Genomic DNA, 17,751 nt, shown 5'->3' with positions numbered 1-17,751 from the left:
TTACAATGACACAGCATATTTTTACAACGTATATTACAATAAATTCAATAAAACAATGGGTTTTCCTTGTAAGGGGAAATCTGAATTTACATGGCTTGCAAGCCAAATAAACCACACAAAATGGCTAAGCTTGCAGTGACATTGCATCAGCGTGGCACAGTTCTAGTTTGGAAACTTGATTTTAGAGATATATTTAAGTGGTTAGCTTCAAACGTAATTGGTCCACTACAGCTCGAACAGTACAGAGAATCGTGATTATAGGTTATATTCTGGAACAGAAACCTATAGTTTTATATAATGAAGACATGAGGCACAGCAGATTAGAGTGTGTGCTAAAGAATTATAGGGAATGAACATATTTGTGAGTTGTTACAGCCAGTTCATATTTGTCTCTTTAACCAAAAGCTGTACAGGTTTAACTCATGCACTGGCCATTCTTCTGAATAATTGATAGATGTGGTGGTTGGTAATTGTAGTGGCCATGTGATTTTGCTGAAAGTTGGTGATATAGAGTTTATCCTGTTAGTAACATGGCAATGATGGAGTTCAGAGAATAACAATGTATAACAATAACAAAGCATGTGCAACAATAGTTGTCATGCATTCCCTAACTGTCTTGGGTATTCTTTGCTATGTTAAATATTAACATGATTATGGCTTACGAAAAACAGAGACTGTTTGCAAGATTCAGAGATATGGTCGTTATTATATAGAGAGCGATAACAATGCTTACCTTCCAGCAAAAAACACAACAATGATGCTTTCAGATTTATTATTGTTAATAACATGTACTTACAACACTAACCAACATATACTACAGCGTTGTACAATAATAGAAAGAAAACATACAAAACAACCAATGCAAGCGGCCCTGCCCAAAAGAGCTTCTAATCATTCCAATCATCAATCATTAATTCCACCCTCACAACTTGCATCAGGGATAACACTTCAGAGAGGCTTGTTTGCTACTGAGCTTTAACACATCATGATATTATAGAACATAATTAGTGATGGGCGTATTTATTCGCCAGGCGCAAATGTGCGGCGAATTTTGGCGCATTTTGCCGCAAGCGAATATATTCACAAAATTTCCGCAAATATTCCGATGCTGGCGACAAGTAAACGGACGCCCATTGATTTTAATGTGCATCAAATGACGCTGGCGTCAAAATTCGCGTTTCATTAATTTTTTCGGGACAAAATTGCCCATCGCTAAACATAATGTTATTTTTTTTTTTTTTTAACAAACAGTCCATATGTGTCTCCTGGAAAATGTTTGTTTGAATATTTGTTCGAGTTTTAGATGTTTACATTTTTTCTCAAATAACCTCCCATTTGAATTTCAAGTATATTCAAATTTATTCGAGTAAAAAAATTCACATGAATTCAAAATTCGAACTTTAATAAATGGGCCTCCCAGTTTCAGACATAGGTTTGATGAAAAAAGCCCTCCCGTTTTAGTTTAATCTGGTCCTTTGTGGAACTCAATTTGAAGATCACTTTTTTTCTCATAGTGGCCTCATAGTTGGGTTCTAAGTTGCCTCTAACTGAATCTGGCCCATAGTCGGGCAACTAAAAAGTCTGAATGCAGCTGAGTGCCGTTGATATCTGGGTGTGTATTGGAGTTGAATTTGACTAAATTAGAAGTGAACAAAACTGTTGCAAAATGATTCGTATAGGACAAAGGACTGCAAAAAAATGCATGTAGGACACACAAAATAACCAAGATACAACTAATGGTACGCTGAAGGTAACAGTAATAGTAGAGCATCACATGCTTTTTATTTTAGATGAAAATCAGTTCAACAAAACAGCCGGGCAATAGACACGAACAGTAGAGACACGCTTTGTAATCTGGTTCTTGAAACTGCATATCCAAAATGGTATCCACACACTAGAAGTTTTACTTAGATGAAAACATGATTTATACTTTGAAATACATGAAAGGCCTCTACAAAGTCCAAGAAGGGTAGGCTACATTGACATCTTGGTTTCTTCCTACTGTGTTTGCATTTTGCATTTTTTGAAGTGTTAGGGTAGGACTCCACGAGTGATTTTGTCGCGATCCGACGGGCTGTGACAAAACGCATGCGAATTGTCGCATGCAACAAAAATAAGGCAAGAGATAGAATTGTCGCATGGTGTCGCAGCATTGATCCGACGCGATCCGACTGTCGGATGCAGACGCAGCGCGCAGCGTCTGCATCCAACGCGATCCGACTGCGACATGCGACAATTCTATTTCTTGCCTTATTTTTGTCCCATACGACGATTCACATGCATTTTGTCGCAGCGCGTCGGATCGTAACAAAATCGCTCATGGAGTCCTACCCTAATACAGGTATGGGATTCGTTATCCGGAAACCCATTATCCAGAGAGCTCTGAATTATGGACAGGTTCTCTACCATAGACTCCATTTTATACAAATAATCCAAATTTTAATAAAATATTTCCTTTTCTCTGGTTGGACCTGTTATCCAGAATGCTTGGCATTTGGATCACCATACCTTAAGTCTACTAAAAACATTTAGCATGAAATAAACCCAATAGGATTCTTTTGCACAAATATGGATTTATGCACCTTAGTTAACATAAAAAACAAGTTTTCTTAAAGGGGAACTCCACAAAACATAACTTAAGCTTTTTGAAAAGTAAACATAATATCAAGCAACTTTTCAATATACATCAGTTAAAAAATATACAGACTTTTCATTATTTTTAATGGTTTGGAACAGTTCCCTAAGCCTAGCCTCCTGATTTCCTGCTGATCTGTCTGACTAATTTGCTGAGCTGGCTGACTACTGCTACTTTGTATCAGCAGCCATCTGTCTTTAGCCTGCATCCTCCAAACCCCACAATTCCCTGCACACGTGAATTCAGTAACGAATTGAACATCACAGTGCAATGCATTGTGGGTTATGTAGTTCCTGCATGCTGTCTGTAAGCTGTGGAGAAGTTGTTATAATTTGTAACATCAGTGTTTAGTCCCTCCTTCCCTGCCAGGATTTCAAATGATGCAAAAAAGAGAACTGTCAAACAGCTGGATTAGCTGCTTCGCGCTTTAGTAAATTTGCCCCTATGTGTGATGGCCTGCATTTTGGAGCTTTCTGGGTTTCCAAATAATAGATCCCATATCTGTATTAAATATTTTTCTAGGTTTATAGTATGGGTTGATGCTAGGGTTGCCACCTTTTAGCTCGATGTAGACATTTGACAGGATTCCCTATAGTTTGAATCAGTGTGGCTTTCACTATTGCTGGAGCTTGAGGCTTGGCCAATTCTGCAAAGACTCATTTAAAATGAATAACTCAGAGCCATTATGACGGTTTGGCTCCCTTTCCTGTTTTCTTTTTAATAACTCTTTTAATCAGTTTAGCTGCACACATTAATGTTCTGTAATGTCGGGAACATTCTTTTTATGGAATGTACCACACTATATTATCTGTGCCAAAGTACATAATCACATACGGATACTGAAAGATATTATTATCACAAGATTTTTAACTTTTTGATTTCAGCAGCGGCTCTGCAGTTTGAAATATCAGCGGCTAACTGGTTGTTTGGATTAAATTTACCCTAGCAACCAGAGAGTATTTTAAATCAGTTTGGAATGCAAAGCAAAGTGGGCCAGGATAGAAAGAAAAGAAAATCCTCTTCAGCTGGAAAGAAGCAGAAGAGGACTGTAAATAATCAAAAAAAATATTAGAATATTAGAAGAATACAAGATTCTGTAACTTACTAAAAAGTTAACATAAAGGTGAACTATAGCTTTAAGGATGATCAAGCTATGACCCTTTAGCTATTGCCGAAACATTCAGATTTCATGAGGATAGCTTCACATATGGCAATCCTCTTATTATGCCACTGCTAGAGCGTTAGACTTTAAAATCCACATATGAGCGGCTTGGGGAGAATGTTTGCCCTTTGCGAGATCAGATACAATTGCAGCATAATGCTAATTTTTGGAGTCACATTACTGGAAAACGAGGCCTTCCAAAAGATAACTCATTCATATCAGCACTAGCCAAATATTCACGCCAAAATCCACCTCTGCTGGAAAGTTTCCTTTGATTTTTCTTCGTTTCAGCATAAAACTGATTTTATTGTGTCTGAGAAATGCAACTTCCATTGGGCAGAGTTGAAGACGTGCATACTTTCCCAGGATCTCAGAGCACATACTTCTACGGACTTCCGACCTCTTTTCCCAGAAGAACCACATGAGTCAAATGTTTTGTGTACATTCACATTTACCAAGTTGGGCTGCATACAATAACAGTTATTCAGCATTCGGACAGATGGGATGTTTTACTGTAACTGCGTCGGCACGAGGGATCTACATGGAGCATGTTGAAAACATTAAGTTATCTTTCACTAGTTAATGCCTTTTTTTACTGTATGACTGTACATTTTTATATAGACTAACTAAAAGCTAATCTTGTATTATTTACCCGGAGGTTTCTTGTCCTATAACAGGAACGCAACCAACCAGCAATTCATTTTGACCAGTCTACGGTCAGTTAGATAATGAGTGGAAAGGTCTGATTAGTAGCTATTAGTAAATAATTCTATGATGTGTCTCGGTAGTCAAGAAAACTTAAACAAAAAAAAATTAAAAAAAATATATGATGCTCTAGTGGCATAATTTTACTTAAAATAAAAATATTTTGCCCCTACCACCATGCAGGTAATGGTCACTGTCATGAGGGGCAGAATAAAACCAGATGTTAGACAAATGTTCTTTATTTATGCTTAACAGGCTTTTCTAACTGCTCCAGAAATAGCAGGGATCCCCAACCAGTGGCTCGTGGGCAACATGTTGCTCCCTCAACCCCTTGGATGTTGCTCCCAGTGGCCTCAAACATGAGCTTATTATTGAATTCCAGGCTTGAGGGCAAGTTTTAGTTACATAAAAAACAGGTGTGCTGCCAAACAGAGCTTCCTATAGGCTGACAGTCCACATAGGGGCTATAAAATATCCAATCGCATCCCTTATTTTGTATCCCCTACTATTTTTACATTTAAATGTGGTTATAAAAGGTTGGGGACCCCTGCTCTGTAGTAATGCCACTGCTTCTGCAAATTGCTGCCTGTATCACGTTTACAGATGAGGGGGGAATTCATTTGACACAGAGTTTAACTGGAAATGGTAATATAATGAACTTTCTTCTACTTCTTTCACATTATATTGGAAGAACAGAGGAAATTTAAAGTACTTGTTCTAAACTGTTTAAAATACATATATATTTAACTTAAAGGAGAACTAAACCCTAAAAATTAATATGGCTAAAAATGCCATATTTTATATACGGCACTTATTGCACCAGCCTAAAGTTTCAGCTTGTCAATAGCAGCAATGATCCAGGACTTCAAACTTGTCACAGGATCATCTTGGAAAGTGTCTGTGACACTCACATGCTCAGTGGGCTCTGAGCTGCTGTTGAGAAGCTAAGCTTAGGGGTCGTCACTAATTATCCAGCAGAAAATGAGTTTGGTCTGTAATATAAGCTGATGCTACAGGGATGATTATTAAATTCTGATGCTAGTTGCACTGGTTTTCTGCGCTGCCATGTAGTAATTATCTGTATTAATTACTAATCAGCCTTATATTGTGACATTTCTATTCTATTTGTACTGTATATTGTGAGTGGGTCCCTAAGCTCAGTAAGTGACAGCACCACAGAGACTGCTGAATCAGCAGAAAAGAAGATGGGGAGCTACTGGGACATCTTCAGAGGCTCAAATCTTTACTGGTTGTCTTGGGCTGGTACAAAAACCTAAAATATAATGTACAGCATTTCTAGACTACTTCTTTAGTTGTGCTTTAGTTCTCCTTTAAGCAGAAACTGTGAACACAAGCCTTCTCTTAGCCTGCAAAAAACACAGACTGAATGCAGTTGAACCAATGCCCCATGGGGTAAATTTATCAAAGAGTGAAGTTCCGCCACTAGAGTGAAATTCCGCAGCTCTCAATTCATTTCTATGGGATTTTGAAAGGCTTATTTATCAATGGGTGAAAGTAAAAGTTCACCCTTTGATAAAGACGCCTATAAAAATCCCATAGAAATGAATGGAGAGTGGCGGAATATCACTCTAGTGGCGGAACTTCACTATTAACTTCACTCTTTGATGAGTCCTGGCCCTAAGTGTACATTGTCTCTTTAAAGAAGCAGTATAACCCCCTTTTCAACATTAGCTTGTACTGGACATCATTTTTGCCTATTATTTTAATTAAGAAATATCCAAGAGATATCTATATCTTTTGCTATTTCTCGCACTTGGCAGGGCCTAATCTGAAAATGAAAGTAAAGCCAAAACAAATAAGCAGTCCACTGAGTGCTATTCATTGAACTAATGTTGAAAAAAATGGGCATACTGTCCCTTTAAGTTCTGGCTGCCTACTCTGGAGAGCTCAGAGACACAAGTAGGAACGGCTTATGTTCCCCTTAAAAGATTAATTAGTCTGCATTATTTCCATCTTCATCTGTGCAGTTATAATGAAGCAGACAAGTTGAAAGGAAATGAGAGATAAACAATCTCACTGAGTCTGTAAGAGAGCGCTACTAATGTCTCAAAGTGGACTTGTTCACACTAGATTTATGGAATTCCTGACAGATCATGGCTGCTCACATGCCCCAGATCCACTAGTGATGCATGCTGGGAACTCTGACGTCTGTGCTTATTTATAAACCATAAATGTGGGACTCATTTGTAACACTGTGCATATTTCAGGTATTGAACAAAAGCAACTGCTGAATGATTACTGGGGCAAATGTGCCACCATATACTTCTGTAGGCAGTGGAAAAACATGCAGAATGGAGAACCCCTGGATTTTTAGAGTTTTTTCATGTCATGCGAGGTTGTGATGCTTGTTCACAGTAGAATCCCTGAATAGGCAGGCTGAAAAAGCTAATGATCTAGTGTGACCTACATATATAGTGCACACCTGCCATTTGTCTTTGGCCTTAACTTATATACCTGCGTACAAACCTATCATTATTCAGGCCTGTCTGACAGGTCATATCTGCACTTCTGCATACCTCCCAACATTTCGGAAATAAAAAGAGGGACAAAAAAGTTGCCACGCGTACCGTGGTGATTTTTTGACCACGCCCATTTTTGTGGCCACACCCATAATTACCATGTTAATTTTACAAAATTTCACAGGATATAATAGTTTGAACCTATTACTGTATTTTTTTCCAGTTATTACAGTTTTGCTAATGAAGGTGAATTGACCTTTAAGCTGTCAGTCTAACTTTTCATCTTATATTGTTACAATTACTTATTTGCTTATATACATTTGAATTGTTACAAATGTATCTTTTCTTCTTTTGTGGCTGTTCTGGGCTCTCTGCCAAAAGCCAATTAAGTTAGAAAGTTTGTTTCTTTTTCTGGCTGTTCAGTGCAGAGAAAAACTGGACTTTCCAGTACAAATGAGGAACTGGGGGTTGAGCTGTCAAAAGCGGGACTGTCCCTCTAAAAATGGGACAGTTGGGAGGTATGCTTCTAAAGACACTTTTTCCCATTCAAGTCAAAATTTTACACAAAGCAATTCACACCCATAAGTGCTAACTTGCATCAGTGTTGCTACCCACACCAATAAATCCCTGGTTTATTTTGATTTATATCCTACAAGTTGTAAAATCATCTAAGTGGTTGCTGTGGGCAACTGTGCTGGTGCAGTACCACACTTTTGGGCTCCCTTTGCTTTTAAAGAGGTAAATCACCTTTAAGTTAACTTTTCTCAGCAATCTTTCAATTGGTCTTCATTATAATATTTTTTAACAGTTTTTTAATTATTTGCCTTCTTCTAACTCTTGGCATATACTTCGAACACGGAGCACCAACGAAGCCATTGGCTGTTTCAAAATCCCAATCTATTCTCCAAAAACATGTCAGCATACAGGGTTGGACCATAATAAAGGCCGACTGCTTAAATGGACAATCCTGTATGATGACATGTTTTTAATTTTGGAGAATAAATCGTGATTTTTAAACAACCGATGGCTTCCTTGGTGCTCTGTGTTCGAATTATATGCTTTGGATCAAAGCAACTGTGTGGAATTGCTGTGTACGTGTAGCACAAAGAACTCGTCATGGCGAGTAAGTGCTCCCACTAAGGGCAGAGATACACGCTCAGATTCAGGGAGATTAGTCGCCATGCAACAAATCTCTTATTCTTCGGGGCAACTAATCTCCCCGAAATGCCTCCCCTGCCGGCTAGAATGTAAATCGCCGGTGGGATGGCACCTGGAACGCTTTGTTTTCTGAACTTCGGGCGACTTCGGAAAGCAAAGCGTTTCAAGTGCTATCCCACCGGCGATTTACATTCTAACAGACGGGAAGGCAGTTCGGGGATATTAGTCACCCGAAGAAGAGAATTGTCGCTGGGCAACTAATGTCCCCGAATCTGAGTGTGTATCTCTGCTCTAAGACTGTGTGTTTGTTCTTCTGACTCTTTCCAGCTTCCAAACGGGGGTCACTGACCCCATCGAAAAAGTAAATGCTCTTTAAGGCTACACATTTATTGTTATTGACACTTGTTATTGCGCATCTTTCTATTCAGGCCCTTTCCTATTCATAATCCTGTCTCTTATTCAAATGCATGCATGGTTGCTAGGGCAATTGGGACCCTAGCTACCAGACTGCTGAAATTGAAAACTGGAGAGCTGCTGAATAAAAAGCTAAATAACTCAAAAAACACATAAAAAATTAATGAAAAATGAAAACCAATCACATATTGTCTCAGAATATCACTCCCTACATCATACTAAAAGTTAACTCAAAGGTGAACAACCACTTTAAAGTAAAATGGAATATAGAAATGCATTCCTCTGTGTATGACCTGTGTTTGGCATGTGCAACAGAAGCTACAAAGAATCTCTTATCTTCCTATTACAGTTGGCTGGATTTAATATGGAGCAGAGGATTCTGGTTTTACTACAACACAGTAGGATTTAGTGTCACATTTCAATAAAGGCCTTTTATCTGGGTATTAATGAGCTCTTTAGCTCACTGCCTAGGTATTGCACAGGTGACTGCCAGTGTCCTCGAAATCTATTAATTTTATATAAACCTAGTGAACCGCATCTGTTCTTTTATAAACAATTCACAAGTTACTTTTTCTGCTTAGAATAAGATCAGTATGGTATTTGGTATAATATACTGAACTTATTGTCCCTATTAGAATGACTTGTATTATTTGGTGTTAAAGTTTATTGTTTACTTTCCCTTCCCTTGGAAACTCTTAAAATAAAGGATATAAAACAATGATTTGCAGCAGGTAGTTAATTGCATTGGTGCCTTCCTGCATGTTAGAGGTTGAGGCCATTTTCAGAGCGACATACAATATACTTAGAGGCACATTTATCAAGGGTCGACTTTCGAATTCATGCGAGTTTTTTAAAACTCCCATTAATTCGAAATTCAACTTGTCGAAATGTATTATTAAAATCAAATTTTTTATACTGGGACCAATTTAAATGACCTGAAAATTTGAATCGAATTTGATCAAACTCGATTCAAGTTTCAGGGAGGCTGCAAACATCACCAAATTGATCCCTGCACCTCTCCCACTGACTTAAACAGTAATATGGCAGCTTTTAGGTGGCGACCGAGTAGTCGAATTTGAATTCTTAAATGGCCAGAGTATACTAAATTACGAAAATCTAATTCAATTTTTTTTTAAAAAAAACTTGGATTTGGATAACTCCGTCGAATTTGACAGTTTTGACCATAATTTTTTTTTTCGATTCAACCCTCGATAAATCTGCCCCTTATTTAAAACAGATGTTAATTACAGGGTTCTCTGGCAAAACCAGTGCACTGCATTGTAGTGCCTGATGTGTTATGGTAAGTGTACCAAGCAAGACTGTAGCCCAAGTGCATGCTGCACCCATTTCTGTGCCTTATCTCTTCTCTAAAATAGCCGCTTGCTAAGGGCCACAAATCCTGCACCGATATAAATACTGGGTTTCAAAGATTTGAACCCTGTAATCTGAATATTGTTATGCTAATGGCACAGGAATGACAATGGTACATGTCTATGCTACATTTGTGCTGTTAAATGGGTATCGCTGGCTATTCTGTTCCCAATCATGGAAGAACTACTGCTTAGTGAGGGAAAGGAAAGGGCCTAACCATCTACTCTTTCCAAGGTAAACTTAAAGGTGGCATCAGCATTTCACTGAATTAAACCCTTTTAAACTACTCTGAATACTTTTTAAGACATTTCTTGGAGATAGAGTCCAGCAACATCAAAAATGAAAAACCTAACTTGATGCACTTTTTGTTTAAGTTTTGCTGTCAGTTCTGCTGTTTTCAGAGATACTTAATCAGTTTCAGAAACAAGCCACGGACAGTCTATTGCATTCAATGAGGCCTTAGATATTACATGTTCATGAGCGGCCCCCCCCCCCAAAGCAACCACACAAACTACTGGTATTTTCAAATACATATGGTGCATTTTTTTGACAGTGTAAATGCACAGTAAGGTGTAAATGTTTTATTATTTTATGTTGTTACTGGTCCTTTAAATGTCAACGAAAGTCCCAAACTATTTATTTTATACATGCTCAGTACCATGTGTATAGATACTGTGTGAATTCCCTACCATTCTCTGGTAGGGGACAAGGTGGAATAATGACTGAAATAGCATCACATAACATTATAGGGGTCTTTAAAATGACAGGCTCCCAGTCCTCTCAAATTTATGATTATGTACAAGTGTAACTAGGGTAAGGCCTAACCCTAACCCAAGCCATTGGGAAGCAGCAGTACTGCAGCTGTGAGATATATGAAAAAGACGAGGCTTATGAAGGCACTTTAAAGGACATTCATGATATAGAATCTAGGGATGTAGACAGGTTCAACAATCAAAAGCTACAGGGATGGATTAAAGGGCTTGTTCACGTTGTAACACTTTTTTTCAGTTCAGTTGGTTTCAGATAGTTCACCAGAATATCTATTATATCATTATCTTTGAATGCAATTTATACTTTTGCCATAAAAGTATGTGCTTGATGCTTTTACATTACCCCTTTCTTACCCTCTTTTTTTCCCTATGAGGGGGCTGCCATATTTGTGCAGCAGTAGTCGTTCAGCATTAGAAACAGCAACGTAACTAGAGGGGGACGGGCCCTGGTGCGGGATGCACAGCCAGCCCCCCGCCCCCCTCCGTATGCCCGGAACCGGCGGAATTAGTGGCGCGCGAGCTGGCGGGGGGGGCCCTGAGGGGATGCAGGCCCTGGCCCAATCGTACCCGCTGCTCCCCCGTTAGTTACGCCACTGATTAGAAACTCTGACAAGTTAAGAAGGGACAGTCAGGCTTAGCAACTTCAAGTAACAATTACTTATAAAAGCAGAATGATCAGCAAACAATTATCAACATGACCTATAGACAACTTTTCATGCAGATTAATATTTTTAAATACAATTTTTAGTGTCACTATCACTTTAAACACCAGAAGACAGGAACATTCAACTTTAAACTTAGATTTTGGAAAAATGGTAAAAAATAACAAATAATAAGTAATAATAAAAAGTAATTGATTTATTTCTGATGAACAATTTGAAAACAACTAAACTGAAAAAAAGTGTATGGAAGGTGAACAATCCCTTTAACCATCTTTTGATTTAATTCAAGTCTCATGTTGCAGATGTTGGCGGCTTGAGTGCATTATACGTGATGATTTTCTGGCTTTGTAATACCTTCATCCTTCAAAATATGCTCATTTAGATGGCGTGTACTGTGCCAAATTACCATACGATCACGAATGGCTTCAAGGGGGCCCAGAGGCTGCCATAATGGCAGTCAGGAGGCCTTCTTAACTATCTGCAGATCTATAGAAAGCACTTTCCGGGATGATGTGCTCTTGAGTATTAAGGCAAGTCATATATATATATATATATATATTATGATGGCAGCAACACAGACTGCTGCTGTGCCCTTGGCATCTTATTGTATGAATAGCTTTTCATAACAATACTGAAAGGGCCCAATGCACAGAGGGAGCACTCACAACAGGCTGATTATATCAGAGACAATCTGAGACATCCCTGTTTTCAGCAGAAATGATAAAGGAAGGAACAGTGTGACAGGCACAGTGCAGACACAAAGCCCTCCAATCACATTCATCCTCTGACCAAATTAACTCATACATATCCTATTTGTTTGCCTTTATGTTAGAATAGCCATTCTTGATTGGGCGTAATTTGCTTGTTTTGTACTTTCTCTCTACTGCAAATGTAAATACTATCCAGCATACTCTATGGGGCAGATTTATCTGTATTCAATGGTTCGAATCTAATTCGGATCGTATTTGATCGAATTTGATTCAAAGTATTTAAAAAAAATAAAAAAAAACATAGATATATTCAAAGTCCACCAAATGACTCCAGATAGGTTCTAGGAGGCCCCCCATAGGCTAAAACAGCAATTCGGCAGGTTTACATGGCGAATAGTCGAAGTTTAATTTTTAAAGAGACAGTATATTTCGATATTCGAATTTTCTAAATTTTTTTAAATTCAAATCAAATTTGGACTATTCCCTAGTCGAAGTACACTAAAATTAGCTTGAAATTCGAATTTAAAAATTCGACCCTTGCTGAATCTGCACCTATGTATGTGTGCCTGTGTAAGAGAAAATAATGCATTGTGGCACAGGTTTGCAGATGGCTTCTTGCACATGCTAAGAATTGTCATCCAATAAATATACCTGATATATGTGCCTCTATGTAAAACTCTGTTGCCAAAATCTGCCAACAGATATTGGCAACATTTTTAATTGGGGACAACAGGAGTTGAAGATGAGTAAGGGCATTCACATCTATACATTCTTATTGCAGAAACGTTTTTTTAATCTAGATTATAATAATAATTCAACATCTGAAATGTAACTAAAGCAACTGTCTAATCTGTAGACCTCATTTGATGTTTAAAGTGAACTCCCAGCATCCCTCACAGCCTTTGGCTATCAGCAGGATTCTGGGGGTTGCAGTTTAACAGCATCTAGAAGGTGAACACTATATATCTCCCCCTATCATTTGGCCAGCCAAACGTTAATATAGTATACCCAGGACAATTTATATACATATGCTAATTTAACAACAGAAAACTGTAAATAAATGGTTAAATGAGCTGCTCTGCAAAATAAGAGGATCCGCATGACTGTGCTGGAGACCTACCCTGGCTGCAGTCTAGCTCTGGACATAATATTTTACTGTGGTATGAATTATGGTTAGCTACACTGCATATATATAAATATATTTTGAGAAAGGCTAGAAGGCTAGCCGAAGCGTCAGTTACTCAGTATCTAAGTATCTAATATCTAAGGGTATATAGCAGTATGATATTTAGTCATTATATATTATATATATACAAATCTGTGCACAAGTCACAAAATGATTATGTTCATATATATGTACTTCAAAGTTACTGTACATGTCTGCGGATTCTTCTCTGCCTTTGTACCTGATTAGTACAAGGCCACTCTGGCATGAAAAAGGAAAAAGGCTGTACATAATGGCAGTCATTTGAAGGATCTTTCTCCTAATGGATGCCTAAGCAAGAAATACAAGTCTAGATAGCGGAAGTGTATTACAGAATGCTTGCATACAAGGAAAGGTACAGCAGATCCTCTGGATACTTCTGCAGGGATTTGCTGTACTTTTGCAGGGATACACTGTGCCACACATATGGATTAATAATAAACATAAACACAGTAAAAGAATATTCCATCAGGTCACTTACCTTGAAGTTGTGTGCTTTCTCGTAGTTGAAATGGTTGTCATTTTTGGCTATTGCTGCTCTTCTTACCAGAGAAGTGATCTGCGAATAGGCAAAGAGTTTTAGAGGTTGCCACAGGACTTCGCTCCTACCCCCAACCTTCATCCCTAGGGCGAGTGCTAGCAGCTCTTGGCGCTTTCTGCCCTTCTTAGACCTGTGGACAGCATTATAGGTTTTGTCACTTTCCAGCCATGGCTCATCGGTCAGCATGGTGTCTGGGTCCCAGATCCTTTCAGTTTCCTCCTGTGTGCCTTGAAGGCTTACAGTCACTAGGTTGGTCCAGCTGCTTCTGATGCTAGACACCAGATTGGAAGCAGCTGCAGCCCATTCTACAGAGACCTCCGGCATGTGACTTGAATGGGCTGTCTTGTGGGTTGGATGGAGCTTCTGCATTTCAATAACTAACAACCCTACTTTGTTTCACTTCTAAAGGCAAGCGTGTGCCTGCAACTGCAGCCCTCACACTTCAAATGGACAAACCCCCTTCCTCGGCAACAGCATCCAACAAGCAGTTAGCAGTGTGCAAGGGGGAGGCAGAAGGACAGGCTTTTGGTCATTTCAGACATCATTTCTGCTCTGTGAGCACATCACGATCATGCCAGACGCCTGCTGCTGCTGCTGCTGCTGCTGCCCATAAAGAACTCATGAGCCCTTCTGGTCTGAGCCTCTACAGATTAAACTATGCTAAATCCTCATGATGATTTAATCTTGCAATGATAAAATCTCTCTCTCTCTTTCCATCTCCTAGGAGAGTGCAAATCCAGCAGGACTTGGAGGATTAGCCCGGGCTCTCCTGCACGTCATTTTTAATCTACTATTCCCAGTATTTATTATAATGGCTTTCTGGGCTTCTTATATGCAGCTCGATGAATCTTATTAATACATTCAATGTGGTACAATATAAAGCATCATCATGCAAATGTATAATTACTTTGGACAAAAAGTCCAGTTGTAAAAATAAAACTGAAACAGCTTGACATGAACAGTAGTATATATTCTTTATCAAACTACAGGATGATATTATCCAACAACTGAGCATGATGTATTGAGATCACAGACACACAGATATACACTAAAGGACATTTTCATTCTTTAATAAACAAAACCTACAATCTTTAACTAAGTTAAGCAGTACAAAGAGCTCATATGCAAGCGTATATTTTTGACTCTTACTGTTATTGTAAGAATGTTTTAAAAGGTACTGCATCATATTGGAATTGCTATTGATTTTTTATACTGTTCTGCGTATTTCCGTACGTAGTTTTTATCTCCTGTATACCATGCTGTTATATTGAGAACATTGTGCATATGCAAAAGCCACAGGGTAAAAAAAAAGGTTAGAAATGCTACTCATAGAGGGATCCTCTGCGATATAGGTACAGGTATATGATCAGTTATCCAGAAAGCTCAGAATTACGGAACGGCCATCTCACATAGACATTATAATGAAATAATTCACATTTTTAAAAATGATTTCATTTTTCTCTAAAATAATAAAACAGTACCTTGCACTTCATCCAAACTAAAATATAATTAATCCTTACAGGAGGCAAAACAATCCTATTGGGTTATTTAATGTTTAAATTATTTTTAGTAGACTTAGGTGCACATTACTAAAACTCCAACCAAACTCCCATCCACTATATTAACTGATTGATCAAATAAAAAAAAACGTCATGTCAAAATCAAGGATCAAATTGAAACATATTGCTCTGAAAACGTGATCTTTTTTTTCAAGTTTTGCTGTGAAAATTCAACATTTTTCAGATTATCAAACAAAAACCCTGAATTTTTCGGTTTATCCAGCGCAGATCACGATGTCAAGAAGCAACTTCAGGGAGATCTGCCATTGAATTCTACATGACCTGATGGCATATTTTGTTTTAAACTCCAGGTCCCTAGCATTCTGGATAACAGGTCCAATACCTGTAGTAGCTCTCTGTTTGATTCAGAAGCTGAGATAGCAGGTTCTGCCTAACTCTAAAAGCTGTCAGCTTGGCATCCCATTACAATATAATGCTTTGAGCATTCATGATAAATGATTTCTGGGCTATTTGCTAGTAGCCAGAGTATGCTTAAATTTCTACCTCCTGTTGATATTAAACTATGAATATATGAAAATATGGCAAGTTGGAAAGAAACAATAATAGGCTATGCTAAAATAGTGTGTGGGAGGCACAGCCAGCATAAACAGATACCATAGGAGTAGCATGTCCAGGCATGAAAGGTACCAATAGAATTTATTTAGCAATAAATAAGTTCTGCATTCAGTAGTTAATTACTGGGAAATGTTAATATGTACCACTGATCAGAGGATCATTTACCTCAGAGATTACTCTTGTGTCAGATCCATTGATTGTGACTGCAGTGAAGCACATGCTGTTTCATTGTGCTATAAATATAGACATCAAGCCCTAATGGGAGGGAGGGTTCAGGTCACAGCCTTACATTTATTAATACTGTAATTAACTTAAAATACAGTATCATTTCATTCATAGTCATGTAAATGAGGGAAAGGTTATAGCTTATAGCAGGTATCATCAGCAATGTAATACAGGTATGGGACCTGTTATCCAGAATACTCGAAACCTGGGGCTTTCCCGAAAATAAATCTTTCTGTAATTTGGATCTTTATAGCTTAAGTCTACTAGAAAATCATGTAAACATTAAATAAACCCAATAGGTTTGCTTCCATCTTAGTTTGGATCAAGTACAATGTACTGTTTTATTATTACAGAGAAAAAGGAAATAATTTAAAATTTTTTAGATTATTTGAATAAAATGGAGTCTATGCGAGACAGCCATTCTGTAATTACAAGACAAGAGTATTATTACAGAGAAAAAGGAAATTATTTTAAAAATTTTGGATTATTTGGATAAAATGGAGTCTATGGTAGACGGCCATTCTGTAATTTGGAGCTTTCTGGATAACAGGTTTTCAGATAACGGATGCCATAACTGTAGTAATTGCTATTGTGGTTACATATATATATATATATATATACAGTAATGGATACAGGGGGGAAATTCTACAAGTCACAATTCTGTGTAACAGCTCTTCCATGTCTGAAGAATACCCTCATTTACTCATGAGGAATGTCTTCTTGAAGGTCAATTGTTGGGTCAATACTGAATAACTTGTCATGGTTCCCTGATTGATCACAGACTGCACTGGTGAACAATTGGCTGAATTTAATATATGAAACCTGAAGTGACAGGTGAGTAGTTAGTTTTAATATAGGTTCCAGCAAGTACAAAGGTACTTTATCTAGCCCTGTGGTAACTACATTAGTTTTGGTGTTTAATACATATTAGTCAGACCAGGCAGTCAGTATAAGGGCTCTTACAGATGAGCGTTTGAAGCTGCGCTCCCCTGCATGCCGTTTTTATGCATTCAGCCGCAGGGGAGCGCAGGAGTAGACACATTCAGTTTTTTTCAATGGGGCTGTACTCGCAGAGGTGCATGTAGGCACCGAACGCAGGAAAAATGCAGCATGTTGCGTCTCAACCTGCGTTCAGCGCCTACATGCACCTGTGTGAGTACAGCCCCATTGAAAAAAACTGAATGCATCTACTCCTGCGCTCCCCTGCCGCTGAACGCATAAAAACGGAACGCAGGGGAGTGCAGCTTCAAACATTCGTCTGTAAGAGCCCTAAGTATGTTTCCCTGTTATCCTCAGTTTTCATTACTTTCATTTAAATTCTTTCTGTAGGATAATGAATTAATTTTGAACTAAAAAGCTGATCCTTATTTTTCAGTCCACTATTGTGATATTAATTTAAATGCCTAAACCCCCACTACTTAGTGTTAATGAACTTCTTTGTTGTTCCAGCCTCCAAACTCCCCTTTGGTATTTGCTAACATGGCATCTTCTTTGCTGGGATATCTCACCACATGTTCCTCTCCCATCCCTCCCAATCATGTGGAGTTGGAAAACACAAATCTGCATGCAGCTTTTTTTT

At 38.2% G+C, this 17,751-nt stretch overlaps 1 protein-coding gene across 2 annotated transcripts in view; it reads right to left on the bottom strand.

Annotated features, from left to right (window-relative positions):
• chn2.L (chimerin 2 L homeolog) overlaps positions 1-17,751 on the bottom strand; it is a 170,246-nt gene that overhangs the window by 23,838 nt on the left and 128,657 nt on the right. Inside the window, exon 7 of one of the 2 annotated variants that reach the window (XM_041565431.1) lies at positions 13,753-13,830. In XM_041565431.1, coding sequence (XP_041421365.1) covers positions 13,753-13,830 — 78 coding nt within the window. 2 annotated transcript variants of the gene reach the window in all.

Source organism: Xenopus laevis, chromosome 6L (assembly GCF_017654675.1).
Source record: "Xenopus laevis strain J_2021 chromosome 6L, Xenopus_laevis_v10.1, whole genome shotgun sequence".
Classification (NCBI taxonomy): domain Eukaryota; kingdom Metazoa; phylum Chordata; class Amphibia; order Anura; family Pipidae; genus Xenopus; species Xenopus laevis.
Note: the sequence above shows the minus strand (reverse complement) of the source record. Positions and strands in the feature narration are given on the sequence as shown.